At 38.8% G+C, this 19,341-nt stretch overlaps 1 protein-coding gene across 4 annotated transcripts in view; it reads right to left on the bottom strand.

Annotated features, from left to right (window-relative positions):
* The window catches only part of PPP1R13B (protein phosphatase 1 regulatory subunit 13B), a 67,981-nt gene extending 52,395 nt beyond the window's left edge, over window positions 1–15,586 (bottom strand). The window contains exon 1 of one of the 4 annotated variants that reach the window (XM_021528906.4): window positions 15,159–15,586. In XM_021528906.4, the coding sequence (XP_021384581.1) occupies window positions 15,159–15,167 (9 nt within the window). In that variant the 5' untranslated portion in view covers window positions 15,168–15,586. Of the gene's footprint in view, window positions 1–1,703; window positions 14,648–15,158 lie in introns of those variants that run through there. The other 3 variants (XM_077783940.2, XM_077783939.2, XM_085582317.1) reach the window with 3 other exon arrangements.
* Window positions 15,587–19,341: the final 3,755 nt, after the last annotated feature.

Consider the following 19,341-nt stretch of genomic DNA (forward strand, 5'->3'; position numbering starts at 1 on the left):
GTAGTGCTGTAAAATTCGCAGTACACACGGGTGAACTGGTAATAAATTAAAACCAAAACTAAATGAATTCAAGATGACTCAGCTTCAGAGATCCTTTTATTACATAATAATCTAAGCTGGAAAGTCAGGGGGAAAAAAAAATTGTGTTCACTAAAATGAAAGGTTTAAAAAAAAAAAACCACCCAAACCAAAGAACCGCACACAAACAAAAAACTCCCACTTGCAAACCCAAACCAGAAAAAAACACACACACAGAAAACCCCCTGAACCCCAAACTCCACACAAAAGGACACCCTCCACCAAGAATCAAGAAACAGATGATAGATAAGAAAGACAAAAAATTTAGTATTTTACTTTTATTAGGGGGGGATATGGAGCAAAGTCCCATTCAAGCTTTTTTGCATATTGGAATTGGCAACACTGCAATTTACTTGGAAAGAAAGCTCAGTCTGACAACACCAGGCAAAGGTGAAGAGCAGAGCTCAGTGAGAGTTTCAGTCAATTTTCCTGAAAGAAAACAAACTTCAAAATCCACATTTAACAGAAGTGTCTCATTGAATTTGTACCATAGAACCAAATGTTCCTAAATTATTAAAAATATTTTGGCCAAGGTTAAGGACAGGGAGGTGCTGATGTTTCTACAGTCTTGTGTTCGACCTTGTCAACAGCTACAGCAAAGTCATCCAAAATCCACTGAATTCCAGAAAAGCCTGACCTATCTACTGCATTGAAAATCATCCCATTGAAAAGCATAGGATACAAAGACAGGCATTTGTATCTTTTTTTACAAACAGTTCAACAAAATATGAAAAAGACACCCCATCAAACAAAAATCATCCCACTGAAAAAGCATAGGATACAAAGAAAATCATCCCACTGAAAAAGCATAGGATACAGACAAGCATTTGTATTTTCTTTCACAAACAGTTCAACAAAATATGAAAAAAACACCCCATCAAACAAAAAAATCTAAACCACAAACCAAACCAAAACCAATCAACATGGTATTTTTACTAAAGATTATGCTTTTTGCCAAATAATAAAGGTGATCTGCAGCACTGATGATAATTTTATCATTTTGCAAACAAGGAACAATTTCTACAAAATCTACAGACACACAACCATATGTAGTGTTGTAAACAGAACCAGCACTATTCCTTCTCCTTCATTTTCAGTAGTGTGAATGCAGAAAGTACTACCATAGCTTTCCTCCACTAAGCAGGAAGTATTAACAAAATACTAATTGTTTAGTTCATTGCTTTCAGGGAAAACCAGCCATTCAATCTTAGATGTAAAGATGTTATCGGGCTTGGTAAAAAAAATAGTAAATGAAAAGTGAATACATCCTTGGGGATTCAACAGGCAAGCCAGCAGAATTTTCCTTCCATCAGACTGGAATAACTCTTTCCAAAACATTTCTTTAGTTTTAAGGTGGCAGATTTAAAAATTAAAGCTGTTGTTTTATACTTGGAAGTCCACTTTGGTTGAATCAAAAACTAGCAATAATAAATCAAGCTACGCAAGAATTAAAATTTTAAGGCATTTTATACACAGAAGAAACTCATATAAGGCAAAAATCTCTGATGTTCAAGTAGAAATCACACACATACACACATCTAATCCATTATAGTCACTGGTTTTACAAAAAGAAATCCAAAACTGTTAAGATTACAGTAAATAAACAAAAACCAATGTAGTCCCACCTTCTTTTTTATAATTCGGTCCTTGTTCCACTGTTTAGATTTAAGTCCAGTGTTTTTCAGTAGCCAAGATTTCCCTTTTGATGCTTTTACAATATTCTGAAGAACCATCCTTAAAATATTCTTCATGTGGACAGTTTTAAATAGCAGTGAATATAAAAGTGTTGTGTAAAGCTAAAACCTAATAACAGTTTCTGTGCAACAACTACAGTGAAAAACTACTTAAATGGAGTATTTTTGGTCTGTTGGCACATGAATTCAGGCAGTAATGACGAGCAGTGATAAGATGTTCTAAAGAAACAAGACAGGCCACAGTTGTGACAGGAACAAGATAGGCTAGATCAAGTTTCACCTAATTAGGCAAGGTTGCAGTACAGGAATTCTGCTATCCTCTCATTGTGCAATAGTAGTCTTTGTTGTTATTATAATAATGACAAACAGTAAGTATTTCTCTTAAATAAGTTTATATGTAAGACTGTCTCAAAAGACACAGAAGTCATTTTCCTGTTGAAGGGGCAATGATAGGAGCAGAAGTCCTAAGAGCAAATGATGCTAACAATTGTCAAAAGACACTTCCATGACACGTTTTCTTAAATCAAAAGAATTTTTAAATAGAACAACCAGCTTAAAAACAACACCACCATATATTTATGCCTAAAAATACTATCATTCAGGCACTTTCCATTCTTGGCAGTCTGTCTTCTTGCTGGACATAATTCAAGCAGCAGAGAATATAAATTGTAAACTATGTTTCTGACTGTCTCATCATGTTAAGGGACAGCAAATGTTTATCATCTTCCTGTCAGCACTGTACAGGATTGGGCATGGGGAACAGGCAGTGCAACAGCACCAACAAGGCATTCAGCCCTTACTCTACAACTGCAGGAGCAAAGCAAAATTCTGCAGCCTGATCCATTCCCTTCCTAGAGCAAATGGAGAGAGGAGGGACCTAAGGGTAAAAACAAAACAAAACTAATGCAGACAAACTGACCCACACTACGAAATTTCAGCAGAACCAGACAACCCATCCGTCTCAGAGCTACCAGCCACATTTTGTGTAACACATTGCACATTAACTACAAGAACATAAAAGTATGGAGCTCTCAACTTTGTTTGTGAGTCACAGAATTTTTGCTTTACCCTTCCCTAGCCGCAGCAGCAGAGCAGACAAAGCTAATGAGATACTTTATTTTATGTGCTTTGACATTCAGAATCAGGACTGTCCACCCATGAAGCATTTTGTCACTAACAAAAGCATTGTGATCCCATGCAGTATTCTTCCTTCCTGCTCAGCAAACATGTACCACGTTGAGAGATTTATTGAGAATATCATTGGTAGAATAGTGTCAGATGTTTAAAATGCTGTAACTTAAAAAATTAACCTGTTAGCAACTAAGAACATTTTAAATAAATGCGAAACTCAAGGTTATTTCTTAAAAGGGAAGGGTTGTTTTACTTTAGGAAGCATGGAAAAAATCTAATCTGGTTGCTCTCCAAAACCAGATTGTGTCTTGATCTGCCAGAAAAACAATCTATCACATGAATAAATATTTGAGAAGAAAAGCTGGGCCTGTTTTAACACATACTGTGCCACTCTTTCAACCATGGCTATAGTCTGGATCCTTCTAAACTAACCACCAAATTTATAAAAGCCTTACTTAGGAAGGCAAGACAGGCATGCAGGCCAGCAGTATATGGGAGGGAAACACTAAATCCTGTCATATCTATTGGATAACTGAGTTCTTTCAAAAGAAGAATAGAACTAAAATAAACATGTGTCACTGGATTTCCTTTTCATCCTGTCGTTCCCTCCTGAAATAACTGAAAACATCTGTGTGTAATTTGTTAAATCAGAGAAATAATAAAACAAATACAAACACAGGGTAGCCCCTTATGTTCTATGAAAGTAACATCTCCACACTGAGTACCTGATCCAGTGCAGGCATTTGGCTGCTTTAGAACTGTTACTGTCAGACAGGTAAATACAAATCTCGGGTATATCTAGAGAGAAAATAATACTAGTCTCTGGTTGCTTAATGTATCAGCCTCAAAATTCTAAATTAAAGAAAGAAGGGGATTTTCCTTACTAAAATTTCAGGAAGTTTTGAATGTTTTAAATGAAGGAGGTAAGATACATGCACTATTTCACTGACATAAGCTGTTTACCTACATTAAATGCAAAAAAATCCCATGTAAGATCCAAGAAGTCTTGCCCTGTATGACAAAGCTCATATGTAGCAAATCTCTATACCTGCAGACTATGTAAATCACTCAGCAGAAAAGTAATTGTAGCCTGTGATCCCACTAAAGCACTTCAACATTAACAAACTTGTGATCTCTGAAAACTACGTGGAATGACACAGGAAAAAAGGATATAAAGAAAATTCAAAAGTCTAATTCTCTAAAATGTATACAACTTTGCATCAAACACCTACACAGAATGGAAAACTACTGAATATAAAGCTATACATGAAAACTGATAGGTGAGCAGCTAAGAACACTTAGTGATATAATGAACAAGTAAGAAGAAAAGCAAGAGTTCACAAGGAATATAACACCATCCTGTATGCAGGGTAGCAATAACTTTAAATTAAGGCTTATTTGTTTTATTAACTTTTGTGTCACTTTGTCAACCTATTTTACTCCTTCACTATTGTCACTTCTCTCCTCTTGCTATATAAGCCATGCTGTAAATGCCAAATGTGCAAATGTACAATTTATTTAAACATGCTTAACTACAAATATGTATGATTGCACAGAGGCTCTCTAAGCTAAGCTTCTCCACGTTTGTGGAAAATTAATCTAAACAGACACCTTAATATTATATCCAGATGAAAATTAACTTCCTATAATTTCCATCCAAGACTTAAAAAACCCCAAACATCTTGAGGTTTTTTTATATGTATTCTCTTTCTGTTTCTACAGTAGAATCAATCAAAAATCCATGGATCATACTGTGAAAAGTAAAACATAAACAAACCCCATAAACAATAATAACAAAATTAATTTTTAATTAATTTTAAATTAATTTTCACAAATCATTATAAATTAATAACACTTAATGAGACAGGTACCTAGGTTTACGTATCACTTCCACTTCAGTAAACTGACAACCAAGTTTAGGTATTTCTTAAGCCTATTGCATGAGGTAAAAACCTGATGTTCCATTACACTAACAACTGTACACTCAATCACCTACGAAGAGAATGAGTTTTGGGTTTTTCCTTTTTCCCATATGAGGTTGGAGTAAATGGAAGGGATTTTACAATCTGATCTCCAAAAGATGTTAGAAACTCAGTGGCACCCTTAAACCCACAGGAAACCAGACTGTTTATTCCAGTATGACTACAGATACTGATATATAAAGACATACAGATCTACATGAAAACACTTATATTTTTGCTTTCTTTCATATATTTCATATATGAAGGAAAACTGCACTACTTAACAAGAAGAATCACTGAAATACTTTGGTCCCCACTTCAGGTGTGGGCAGGGGGAGGAAGACAAATTCAGACACATCAGAACACTCATCCCTCAGCACTGCAAGAAAAGAGGCTGTTGAAACCTCAGTACTTGAAAAATTTCTAAATAATTGGAAAGATAATAAGGGAAAGCTGACCAAAAGCTTTTTCCTGCTCAGAAAAGATAAGGGCAACTACATGCACACTCCAGATCAAGCTTCCTTATAATTTTGTGTCAAAGCTTCTCAGTTCTTCAGAACTGAGAGAGAACTGAGCAGTATTTGGTAGCTTCAGATGGCTGGGGGAAGGGCGTAGCAGCAAATGGGGGTAATCCAGTAATGCCTTGAAGACTCAAATCACAGATTTGTTAGGTTGAATGTTATAAAACACCCAGAAACACAAAAATACCATATTAGAAACATTGTACAGCAAATCCTCTGATTTAGTGTGTGTTCTATGTCCCTTAAAGTGCTTTTTTAGGTTATAATTTTGAACCATAAACACAAGAATTCCTCTGTCAAAATATTCTACAGGTTGGTACACATGAAAGTGGATCCAATTTAAAAGTACTTTATGTTTAGCTAAAAATGAGTAAAACTAAAATACGTGATATGTAAATTAAATTATTCCAATGTAAATACTGAATTGGATTTCAAAATCACACTGGGGTAAGCAGAACAGTTTATAATTCAGAATTTAAACAGATTTAACCTCCTTCACAACTTTACCTCCTATCACTTTGACAAAAACAAATACTCTTGCTCTCCGCCATCTGCGGCTGGGGGAAAAAGGTAAACATAAAGTACTGCAGTCAGGAATTTGGCAGGAAGAGAGCACTGCAAACAAGAATTGAAATTTATTTGTTTGACTGTAAAGCTTGGATATATATAGCACCTTCCAATATCCAACAAACCCTTGCTGAAGTGTTAATAAGTAACAATAAAATGACAGCTATACTGTACTATTATTTAAACCAAAAAAACTATTCAGAAGAAGGACTGAAAAGATTTCCAAGTGGCATGGGCTAGAATAGACTCAAATCTATGTGATATGGTTTCAAAATAATTGCATTGAACCTGACATGATTTAGAAGTGTAAAGGAGGTCAAGCATTACAGATCTTTTTTCCACAATCAGAAGTATTTGATTCAGACTTGCAGCTAAAATTGACTGAAACTTAGATGACTTGGGACAATAAAACAGTACATTAGGAAATTAAGCATCAGGCATGCTGAGACATTCAGAGCTGCATGCAGAGATGAAGCTGCACACAGGGAGGAGTTTCATAGTTTATTTTTACAAGACACTGTTTCAAGAACTCAGTCATCTCCCAAAACATACCTACAGTCCAACTGTTTGGTGCCTGAATAGTAATTAACCTGTTCACTAGTCTGAAAAATCATTCAAAATTTCAATTCCAAGAACTTGAATTTTAAATACACAGCAGTAAAATCTAACCCCTTCTCTGTGGATATATCTGAATAGCAACTTTAACACTAAGAACCAGGTCTGACTAATTTGACATATATATTTGAATAAGTTAGGTATCTAACATACCCATGTAGCCTAAAAATTATCTTGTAGGATTTGTAAGCAATGGCTTCACAGATGCTTTCTCAGATGCCCAAACAAGTTAGTTAAGCTGTCAGTGGGTAACAGTTTCAGTCAAATAACCACTGGTTGAACCATTTGAACTTGTTAGGGATACTAGTTTCCTATGCTGTCCATTCCAACACATGGTTTATGCTCTGGCTATCACATTATTCTCTTTGTGAAACACTATCAGCCTGCCAACCATTTTACACACATCAATTATACCATAACAATGTGAAAATATTCTCCTTACATTTTATCTTTTCAAAGGAAGTGACTGAGATATCAGTAACATTTATTAAAGACATATTATGACAATGTTTGGTATTTAAGTAATTTGAAAACCCTTCTGTCTAGGTAGAATTAATTGAGGACAGATTTTGACCATCACCCTGGTTAAGATTTCAGAAAATACTCGGATGCACTTTCCTTATAAAATAGTAAGCATGGGGGGAGGAGGAGGAGATAAGAAAAAAAGTTGAATTATGTTGAAAATACCATTAGTATGTTGAAAGTATCATCTGCAGAGCAGCAGAAAGAGTACCAACAGTTGCAGTACTGTCTCGAAACATAAATTAGACTAATTGCATTAGGAAACAGGATTAGGAAAAGGATTTTCTCATGCAAAAATGCATTCAAAATATGTCCTCTCAACTTAAACTGTACCTGTTACTATAAACTAAGACTTTACTTAGCTTCCTAGAAAAAAAAAAATTATGCACGTAAGCCTGTACTTAATGGCTGTGGTAACCTTGCCAGTCTCAAAGCACTCTGTTTCTTTCCCTTTAAACACCAGAGAGTAATGCAGGCAAGAATTTCTCCACATGTTAATGCACCTCTGTCTACTTTTTTCATCTAATACAGAAACTCTCAACATTTCTCGGCTATTCACCTTACTAGGTCTGGTCAGACACATTCTGGATTCAAGGAGAACAAGGCTTACTGCTCTCCCAGTGTCCAATTGGCTCCCAAGAGATTAGAACATAGAATTAATTGAGATGCAAGCCAATGCATTGTGCTCATGACCATGGGATTTGGGACTGGAGAGACTCTCCTAGATTAGCTGGCAGAGACCTTAGATATTCACTGTTTACTTGTTCTGACTTCAGAGAGCAGGGAAATTATGTTCTTTGCCATTCTTGGACATAGATCTAGATGCTTTTGGTATGAATCCATCTCCCCATCCATATTCATTCACCACCATGGATTCATTTAAGGCTACAAGATCCAAACCTAAACTGATAAAACTGATAACATCCTTCCTGCAATCTACACACTTCTGCCCTTTCTTGTATTGGTTCCAGGGCTTATCTGACCCTGCACTGAGCCAGTTTCAGATGGTAGAGAAGTATCCTGGGGGAAAAAAAAGAAACAAAGGAATAATAATAAAAAAAAAAGTAATGGCAAACAACTTCCTGCTGAGTTTGCAAACAGCTCAGCACAGAAACAGATAAATACCAGAGAAAGACAACACAAGGGAGGGGGCAGCAGGGATGCAGGACTTCAGCAACCCCTGCAGTTACATCCATTTCACCTACACAAAACTGAAGCCTCACTTTCTTCCCCCATTCTCAATTTATAAACAAAAGTTTAATCATGTGAAAACTGAAATCCTTTTGTCAAACAGACATAAGGATACATGGGTTAAATACAGCGTCTGCAACATATGCAAGTGTAGATGAGATTGCTTCCTGCTGGAGTTGGAATTCTTAAATAAAATATTTTATAGCTACTCTTCACACATAAATAGAATTCTGCTGCTAAGCAAAGCAGTGAACTGGAAACTAAAAAATGTTAATTGTACTTCCACTAGCAAAGAACTAGGCTAGAATACACTATGAATCTAAGGAAATAATGGTCAGAAATCAGAAGGAATGCAATACTGCAACATGAGGGGTGGGAAATGATGATAGACTAGCAACTGCCAGTTAAGCTTTATTGGTTTTCCATTTGTGTCCCAACTTTATATTTGTTTCTCAAGATTTCCTCAAAGACCACATATTTTACCAAAAAACCAATATCCCTTACTTTTTCCCATTTCAGAGAAAATGTAAAGTGTTACTGGGTGTGCAATAAAGATGTGGAAACTGGTGAAACCATATTTTATCTCTGAAGTAACAACGTTACTGCACTGCAGAGACTTCAGTTTCACCTCACTGCTCTAATCACCTGTTCAAAATACATTGCCTGGGGTAGAGCTCCAGCATAAACTAAACTGAATAAACAAAAATACTTGAAAAGAGAGATTCCACTTGCCCATCGCCTCCTCTGTTATCAATCTTAGCCAAGCAGTCTGCTCCCTCCTGTACCAACACAGACAAGACAAGAGTCAATGCGGTACACACCCACATGCAAGTACACACTTACACACACACACACACACACACACACACGTACATTAATCTCTTCAGTGTTCTTTGGATACAGCTATTGTTACATTTTTAGTGAGCTGGGTTTACTGAGACAAGCAGTGCAGTCCATTCACAGCCAATGGTGGGAATGGGCAGCAAGAAGAGGAAGCAGCCTCTTCCAGAGCTGCAGGAAATGGTTAACCCAGCTCATCCCTATTGTGAAACCTCAGCCCAGAAAGGAATTCAGCTGCTCCGACATCCTACTGCACCACAGTGATAAACCTGCTCTCCAGTACAGCACATGTACTTGCTCCCAAGCACAAGCTAAGAAAAATAACAGGGCGACCTAAAACCCAGGTAAAGTGACTAAAATCTGAAGTTCAAACCATTTTTTGTTCCTCCACTAAGCAGTTCGTATTCTTGCTGGTCCTTTGAGTTATTACAGAATTTATGCTTTGTCCTCCAGGTACCATTGTTGCCTTTGACACACAAATCTGCTTCTGAAGGATGGTGTCTATTACTGTACAATATAATTCTATTATTGTCTGTCATAAAAAATTGCTTCCAGAACCTCAAAACATTGAGCAAACTCCACTGATAAATTGCCTAACACATTCAAGATTATTACATGCTTTCAAGTTTAATAGATGATAATGGCAGATTTCCAAACTCTCTGAAAAATGTACCATCCTGAAGTGTTAAAATTCGTATCTTAGAATTTTTGTTTACTTAAAAATCTTACCACAATTTAAGAACAAATGAGACACCAGATTCAAGGCTGAAAGAAAAACTGTTCAAAAATGCAGAAAGATTTCAAAGATATTTTGGAACACCTAATAATATAATTTTTCAATTTAAGAAAAAAAATTTAAAATCTCCTTTTGTGGGGATCTTATACAAACCCAGGAATGAGCTTCCTATATTGCAGGCTAGCACATTCATTTAAGAGGTTAAGTATTTTGAGCTATCTTGTGCTAGTAATTACTGTATGGTAATACTAAGTTTTTAATTTAGACAAACACATAAGACTTGTAAATTCCAACAGTGAGTCATGAGGGAACAGGAGCAAGATGCCTTCCCCCCACCAACCCCCCCGAATCCGGCAATAATTTGTTTCCTTCTTCAAATCTCTGTCCCTTCTTCAAATCTCTGTTTTTATTTTAAAAATAAAAAAAGATTTTTTATTTTTAAAAATGCCTATAGTTCACAAAGACAAAAAGAATTTAACTCCCCCGGAAATTTAAGAAGATAATAAACATGAGCAATGATTTTAATACCAAGCATTAGACTTCAAATTCTTTACAAAAAAGCACTGCTTTTTTTCTATCTATGGGCAACTCTTGGCAAAATGGGGGCTGCTCCACAGCTGCATGCATCTAAATATAAATATGTGAATAAGCAAGGTTTTTTTTAAATAATGTATATTGAAATTTCGCTTTGTTAGAAAAATCAATCTGGTAGAATGGAATTTTGTTGTCAAACAAAGTTATTTTCTTTGAAGTCTGCAATGGACAACAAACTCATCTATGTTAACATATGAGAGAGCATCCTTTCCCTCAAAATTCTCATACATTTCAACAGACACAGCTAATAAATATATTTAAATATTATATTATCAGACTAGCATGTGTATAGCTCATTTGTTGACATGGTGAAGCTGATGAACTTATTTTTACCACAGAACAGGCCATATTCTGTCAACCTAAAAAAATAGTGACATGATCCAAAAAAACATGAAATGGCCTTTAAGCTTTGTTGCAATAAATAACTCCATTAATAATGGCTGATAAACATGCAAATTATTCTCTACAGTCAGTTCAGATTTATTCAGCAAACAAGGATATCAGTATTGCTGAGACCTATACAGTTCTGAATTAATCACAATATGTTTTATCTCCTTATCACTGAAAATTGCTCATATTAATATAATGAAAATTCATAATATTGATTTAAATGTATTAAAGTGACACATCTTCATTTACAATATTTAATTATATCAGTAGCAACCTTCCTATGGAAAGAGAACAGAGGACACTGATTTAAGAATATTTTGGTTTTAAATTATAAGCAACATAATAAACAATGCCCACTTTGGACTTTTTGGGAAATGTTTTAGACTGAACACAGGACAAGTGCATTATCATTTTAAAACAAAAGAAAAAAAAAATCCAACCCAACCAAACAACAAGAAATCCACCAAACCCCAAACTTTTTCTTAATTCACCAGTTTATATCTTTGCTTTGTGTTTATCAGGCATAGTATTCATCTTCATAGGTCAGGAGCTTCCATATAAATTCTCTAGTCTAACAAAATATACAATAGTTATGGGCATCTTCAGAGAAGACTTGTAGTGTCCCACAGAATTAACTAGGAAAAAAAAAAACAAACCACTAAACACTCCAAACTTTTCACTCCCTTCTATGAAAAAAACCATCACAACTACCTGATCCTACACACAGATGTGTCCAGCAACTCTAAGCCTCACACAAAGTCCCGTAAGGTTCCTCCCAGACACTTCCAAAAATGTCAATGACGGCTGCAACCTCACTGATATTCACGAGTTAAAGGCAAAACCAGAAAAGCTCTGCTAGGTGAACATGTAATACCAACTCTTCCTCCTGAAAAGTTCAATCCATCCCCATTTCTCACACAGCACCCACCATCACCTGTCGTATCACGTTACTGACGGTATACGAACTCTACACAGCTCTTCAGTGTTACCTCACATGCTGGGAAAGAATTATACCCAAAATTAAGGCAAAAAAAAAGGAAAGTGTTGCACACTTCTCCAACATATCAGTTTCTTAGTTTCTTATTGTACTGTATTTCTTTATAAGTAGGAAAACCATGCTTCTTATAAGTGACTTTTTTTCTTGTGGGCACCCTTTGTCCAAGAAGAATGCCAATACTTGACAAAAGAAGTAATTCTGGAGCTATCATGCAAGAAAAAAAAAAACATTAATTGCATTTAAGGAAAAGCTTCCAACACTCTTTCAAACAAAAACTCTACAGTACCACAAAAAAAAAAAATCTCTCCACTGGGGCAAATAGACAAATATATATATATCTAGGTTCCTCCAATCAATTATAGATTTTTATGGCTGAAAAAAGAGCTTTATCCACACTAATTTTGCAAATAAATATAACTGTGGTTGTTTTAACCCAAAAGATTTCCTCTTTGAAGGGATACACATAGTTCTATGTTTGCATGCTTTATTCCAAGAATCCAAGAAAGACTAACCTTTACTTTTCAGTGAAAAAATACCCCTCTAATCAAGGCATTCTTATAGGAATACTTAGCAGAGGTGATATTCAGTGTAGCATCATAAGCTCATCATACACATAGTCCTTTTCTCCTGAAGGCAATGAAAGGGTTTACGATTGATATATCTTTTCAGCAAAGCAAATGAAAAAAAAGACAACCCAAGTGAGAAAACTGTAGTCTAAATCATTAATTCTTCAAGCCCAACTGTGTTCAGGACCAAGAACAGTTATACTGTATTTTTCAGAACCAGAATAAGCAATATGAAAAAAGATAATTAATAAAATCCTTCTAAGAAAAGGATGGTGAAGAACAGAGTGGGAAGTATCCCACTCACAAAATAAACTGTAATTGATAAAAACCTCTGAGAAGTAACACTGTTCCCCATGTGAGGAGAGGGAAAAAATTACAACAGACAAGAAAGGAGAAAATCAGGGACTTCAGATACTACTTCACTCTTAAAAATGGTTGTACAAACGCCAAAAAATTATCTATGCAAAAGTGGCCCAATTCAATTACTACAAGTCTAATAAATGTGAATCTTAAGAAACTACAAAAGTTTAACATGTAGTTTTAATTCGTTGACGCAAAACTATGGTGATGAACTGTTGTAAAAGTAGGTAAGTCTAGCAGTTATTAAAATCTCTCCTCTTGCTAGTTTATGCTTTTGCTAATTATATAAAAAAACTTAAAGCCCAAAATACCCACAAATAAAATCCCAACAGGTTTGGGAAAAAAAAAAAAAACCTTCCATGATTATGAAGTCAAGGAATTCTCTAAGGTAAAAAGTTAGATCACTAACTTTTCCATTCTCAGAATACAAAAAAAGAGTAAAAACCTAAATAATTTGGTCCAGTTCTACAGCCATATGTTCACATTATTTGGCTAGTATATATATTGATGAGACCAGTAAATGGAGTTGCGTTTTTTCACCCTTGTAGTCTAGCTGGGATGAAAAACTGGAAGACTCAAGGCACTGTCATGAGTCCATTTAAATGTACATATTCCTGTCTGACAAACTGTCCATAACAGCATCTAAAATGGCTTTAGAAAAAAGAAATATTTATTATTTTAGGACTTGGACTCAGTAAGCTCTAATCTATCTGCAACACTACTACCCCTGTAGCACAGTAATTTGTTTTTATTAAAATTCATCCGTCAGTTAAAAATGCTTTGAAGTGTGCTTCAAAAACACAGTCTGAATCTTCAACCACCTTTCAATAAATATAAACAACCACCACATCTGAACAAGAAATAAGGTAACAAGACACTGGCAGAAACACTCAAATAGGTAAAAAGAAACTTTTGAAGAAGTCAGTCCTTCTACTACCCAAGTTATTACGTTAACCTGAAACCCACGCATGGGTTAGTAATGGGAAACAAATACATTTGTTCTGACTTAGCATGTCATTGGCATGCTGGGTTTTCAATAGGAATTTCATGAATGTAAAGCATAACCCAAGCTGAGATGGAAGATGAAGGTGTCACCTTGTTTTTGTTTCTACATGCTAACATCCATCCATAAGTTCACAGCACAAGCCTAACTCCATGAACTTTGTTGCTGGTTTCTAACACGCCCAGTGCACTGCCATTCTCATCCGTGTCAATAGGGTATTCTGGCACCCAGCAGCTGGAAGTTAAAGTGCACATGATCTTAAAAAGGCTTGTCATAATACCTGGCTTTTAAACACGACCTGTACTCTTCAATCTGAAATTTTACACCCAGTTTGAGCTATTTATTTTCTCTTATCAGTCATGAAACAAATTTAGAGCAATAAAATCTTGTAAAAGATGTCTTTAATGTTCTGACAGAGAAACCTTCTGCTGCAGTGCTTTGGCTGCAAACACTGCAGAGGAACTGTATATAAAAAGCTAATTTCTACTAGAATTAGAAAAAACATGGGAGATAGCCCCTTAAATTGGAGTACCTCGTAAAGCCACATTTGAGATCAAATAGAGTTTGAAAGAAATCAGCAAAAGGAATGTGATTGTTTATTACTCCGTCCCAGAGGATCTTGTCATAAAACGAACAGTCATCAGGAACAACTCTCTTCTGACCACTGCATCACCCCACAGCGACACGGGAGGGAAGCGAGGGGCAGGAAACGGACAGGGATTCTGTCACAGAAGACAATCAAGGTTGTTTGCAGGAAAATGAAAGGGTTTGTCTTCGATAAATAAGCGACGGCTTCACAAAAGCGCTGACAGGAACTGAGGAGGGAGCCAGGCTGACACGGCGCTGCAGCCTGCGCTCGCCGAACCCCGGCGGGAGGGCCGGAGCCGCCTGCCCCGGGACGGTTCAGCCCTTCCCGCACCCCGTCTGCCAGGGATCGGGGTTTGGGCGGAAAACCCCGAAACAAGCAAACACGCCGCCCGCACACCCACTCACCCAAACACAGCGCACCCCCCACGCCTCACGGCGGGCCTCGGCGGCCAGCAGCGACCCGGAGGCGACCCCCGCGCTCCCCGCCGCTCCGCCACAGCCCGGGGGTCGCGGCCCCCGACCTGTCACGGCCGGTGCAGCCCCCGCGGGCGGAGGGGCGGGGGCAGGTCGTGCCCCCCCACAGCCGGGGTCGGCGGTGACCCGCGGCCCCACCCCCGGCGCGGAGCCCGCCGATGCCTCCGCAGCCCCGCAGCCCTCCGTCCCGGCCGGCGCGGGGATGACGGCGGCGCCGCGCACTCCATCCGCCGCCGGCAGCCCCGCAGGAAACGGCGAGGCGTCCCAGCGCCCGGCAGCGCGGCGCCAGGCCGGGGAGCGACGACGCGAACTCTCCCCGTTCTCACTCACCGGCATCATCTCCGCAGCCTTCTCTGCGCCGGGCCCGCCGAGCTGTGCCGGCCTCTCCCGCCGCCGCCGCCTCTCACCGCGGAGGACGCCGCGCTCGCCCTGGCGGCTGTGACAGGTGCCTCCCGCGCGCCTCGCTCCGCGCAGCGGGCGGAAGGAAGAGGCGAAGGCGGCGACGGCGGCCGGGCTCCCAACCCTCTTCCTCCTCCTCCGGAGCGCGGCCGCCTCTCCCGCCTCCCTCCCCGGGCGCTTCCTGCTCTGCTGTACTGTGCTGTGCTCTGCCCTGTTCTGCTCCGCTCCGCCCGCGCCGCCCCGCCACGGGTTAACCCCCGCCACCGCCTCCCTGCCGGGGCGGGGCCGCGCGGGGAGGCGCTGCGGGCCCGCACGTGACCGCGGGGCCGGGCCGGGAATGCGGGACCGGCACCCGCGCCCGCCTCCCGGCCCCGCCGAGACCCCCTCGCTCCCGCAGCGCCGTGCTGAGCGTGAGGCTCGCCACGCCGGTCCTCCCCCGCCCGGCCTCCTCCTCCCGGCGCTCTGCCGCCCTGCCCCCGGGCCGGGCCCCGCCGGGCGCCGCCTCCTCTGGGCGGGCTGCCCGCGGCCCGTCGCCCCCGGGCCCGGGCGGTGGCGGCAGGGGCAGCGGCCCCGGGCGCTCTCTGCCCCCGGAATGCGGGGAATGCGGGGCGGCTCCGCCCGGCCCGGCCCCACCGCTGGGGCTGTGACACGGGGGTCGGTGGTCTCCCGTGCCTCTGAGCTGAGGTCGCTTCCCGAAAGCTTGTCCTGGTCGAAAACACACCTTGGATAGAGTCATGCCCAGCGTCACCTTCCCTCCACCGTCCCTTCCTTGTGAAATCTGGTGTACAAAACTCCGCTTAGCAGCAGGAGGGGAAGGTATTTTTGTCCTGATGTCAGACTCATGAGATCTGGTCTCGTGTTTGAAACTAAGGTTCAGTTTCCTTCATTTTCTAGTCTCTCATTCTGTAGAGTTACAACAGCAAAATGAAGCCTAACAGCTTGGAAGAAGCCAAGCTCATCTAGAAGTCAAAACATCACCATATGTTAGTACTGCAACACATGCGATGTAGACAAATTTCATATTGCTGTGAGTCTTAAATCCTAATCTACAGCATACATGGACCTACCCAGTGCTCCAACTGTTTCTGAAAAATGGCTGGTTTCCAGTCTTTGTTACTTTATTTGCAGAACACCGTGACAGATCTCAGCTAGGCGCAGGGAAAAAAAAAAAAAAAAAAGTTAACTTGTCAAGTTTTTGAAGAGCTTAGATAACGTTTGTGTAAATCTTTGAGGGTAAGTGGTAATAGCATAATAATCTCAAGGTATGAGCCTGTATGATAAGCATAACCTATTCATGTAAGATTCTGAAACAGATAATTGTGTAAATTATCTTAATATATACATGCTTAAGATTTCACTGTGTATCCTTCTCAGTGCATTTGCAGGCTCTGGTGTCAGCTTTTTGACAGGTCAAATATTCTGTCTCTTTTACTAAAATAGTCCTACAAGGAAAATCTATTAGCATCACAAGATAGTACTTTGCCAGTTTAACGTTATTTTGCAAGTACCAGTTGGAGTGCTACTTGCTGGCAATCACACTAATATCATCCTCAGGTTCTTGTAGACTGTGATTCCTCCTCACACACGGAGTTTGGAAATAGGTTACTCAAACCCCATATAGAACTACAAGATCTACTCAAAGAGTATTAACCCTGCAACTAGGCTGGCTTGAATAAAAAAGGCTCTAAAATGCTCATAGTCATCTATTTTAAAAAAAGGGGGAGGAGTGATTTATCTTCATCAAGTTAATATTGAATTTTAATCAACAAAATAATAGGAGTGAATAGACATTTACTTGTCTTCTCACTACTTACAGTAATTCTGATTTTAAAATTAAGAATTCTAAAATTCTAACACTGAGAGATTTGTGCATCTTTTGTCACACTTACTCTATAAAAAGTTAGTCTTTCTCATTGACTAGGTTAATTTTCATTGCCAGCAATTTTTAAGCAATGGTGTATCATTTTTTTTCCAGGTATACTTACTTGATAGCTGACATTTCCCTGCATTCAATGAATAATAATAAAAAAATAAAATACTGTAAATCTTATCCCACTATTACTTTTACACTACAACAGCAGGAATACCTACAAAATGAAAAGTGAGAGAATATGATATAGACAACTGCTGGGGATGCAGACACTCCTTCACCCAACTCCTCTGTTGGAATAATGGCCTGTAGTATAAAAGTTTGTCATTGTGTTGCTTTTGGCAGATGAAGGTTCAGCCAGTGCAGCAGCCAGACAGACTGGATACTGAGGGCTAGGAGGAAATGTCTTCAAAAGGTAGAGTAAGTACTTTATATGCATGTCTGCTCCTACTTCTATTTCTGCTTCCCTTGAAAACATCACTTGTCTCAATTCTTTCCATCTTCATTTTTCTCTAGAAATGTGGAAAGAAAAATAATATTGACCAATATTTACCAAGTATCATACTTAAGATTCTACCTGCAGCATGGGAAGTTATCACTTCTCCCACAGAAAAATCTTTTTGGGAACCACTCTCTTAGCAGTCAAGAGACAAAGCAGCCTTTATAAAATTTTCTGATTCCAATTTGTAACCAGAAATCTGTTTACTGTGAGCAGAAAAACGGTCACTTATAATAAAGTAGCTTTTTTTCCCCCATTGTGCATGCATTTCCATACCAAATGACAGTTTTGTAGAAATTATGGTGCTTGGCCCAAGGGGCCAGTGATATCTACAACTCAGTTGCCTTTCTTGGATAAATGAGGTTGCATGAAAGCAGCCAGGATTTGGGGAATGCCTAAGAAGATAAGGGAAGAGAATTTGGTTGTGGAAGCAGATAAAACCAGAGGTACTAAACCCAAATAATTTCCTTCCAAATCCACTTCCTTTGTTAAAGGCGTTCTAATTTTATTGACATATTTCTAAAGGAAAGGGTTTCTGCTGATTTGTTGGTGTAAATATTAAAACATGTTATACAAGGATATTTTATTCTCCTCTTGGTTCTTAAAAAACCTCAGCATTTCTATTTAACTTTACAAATTGAAACCACTGTAGCTTAACACATATTTTTTCAACTCATAATACATTAAAAAATGAAGAATTACTGCTTATTAGTTATGGTATGGTGAGTTTTTGAGATGTGCGGAAGTCGTATTTACCTAGAAACTGAAATTTGATTTAAATGCATAAACTGTCATTTAGTGTTCTGCTAAAACATTTGGCACTTATGGGTACATAGAAAAAAATGACCAAAACCTGGTGTGCATTTAACCTAGGCTTACTGGAAAAAGGGGTTTTAACTTCTGTTAATAAATTGCCAGGCCTCTTATTTGATCATTATTTTTCTTAGGATAAGCAGAAATTCCCAAAGATAAAGGTGGCAGAATAATAAAATTTTCAGGAGCACTCCTGTAGAAATTCTGAATGCTACTTGTGTTTTCTAAGTATATTCTAGCAGGATTTTCAAATGTAGATGTTTTTAAAATTTTAAAAACTAATATGTCTGAATCTCTCCTACTTCTTTTCTCTGCAGAGACAAAAGGAGGAAAATGAGCTTTCCAACCTTTTGAGATCCAAGTGTTCTCCAGTTTTGCATTCATTTGTTAAGATGCTTTTCCAGAGCATAGGAAAATTTTTTCACGCTTTGGAGGTGTCACAGGAAAGTAATTTTGAATTAATGTAACACTTTTTTCTTTGCATGTGGTATTATTTTAAATAAAAGATACTGCTATTTATAGCCAGCAACAGTGTCAGAGGTCAAACATTTAGGGTGGGATCCATCTGATCCAACTTTACTAAGGTAGGAGTTAGGTGTGTCATTTCAATCACTCATTGAGGCTGCTCCTACAGATAAACCTGGATGGGGAGGGGAGAGAGGCAGTTCTGCAGGTAATTCATTCACGTCGAGATACTCATCCCACTATCTAAATCTCTTGGTCTTTGAAGGTGCCTATCTCTGTATTGATTTAGGATGGAGCCTGGATGACTAGCTCTGATTGGGGAGACTTTTGGATGGCTACGGTTCAGATGGGTTCACTCATAAGTGGCAGAATAAAATCTCTAGAAGTGAGTATGGGTAGGAGCACTAGGGTTTTTTGCATGTATTTAAAAGAAATTATGTCTCTTTGCTAAATGAGTAAGTGGATTG

The sequence above is a fragment of the Lonchura striata genome, chromosome 5, assembly GCF_050655825.1.
Source record: "Lonchura striata isolate lonStrDom1 chromosome 5, ASM5065582v1, whole genome shotgun sequence".
NCBI classification, from domain to species: Eukaryota; Metazoa; Chordata; class Aves; order Passeriformes; family Estrildidae; genus Lonchura; species Lonchura striata.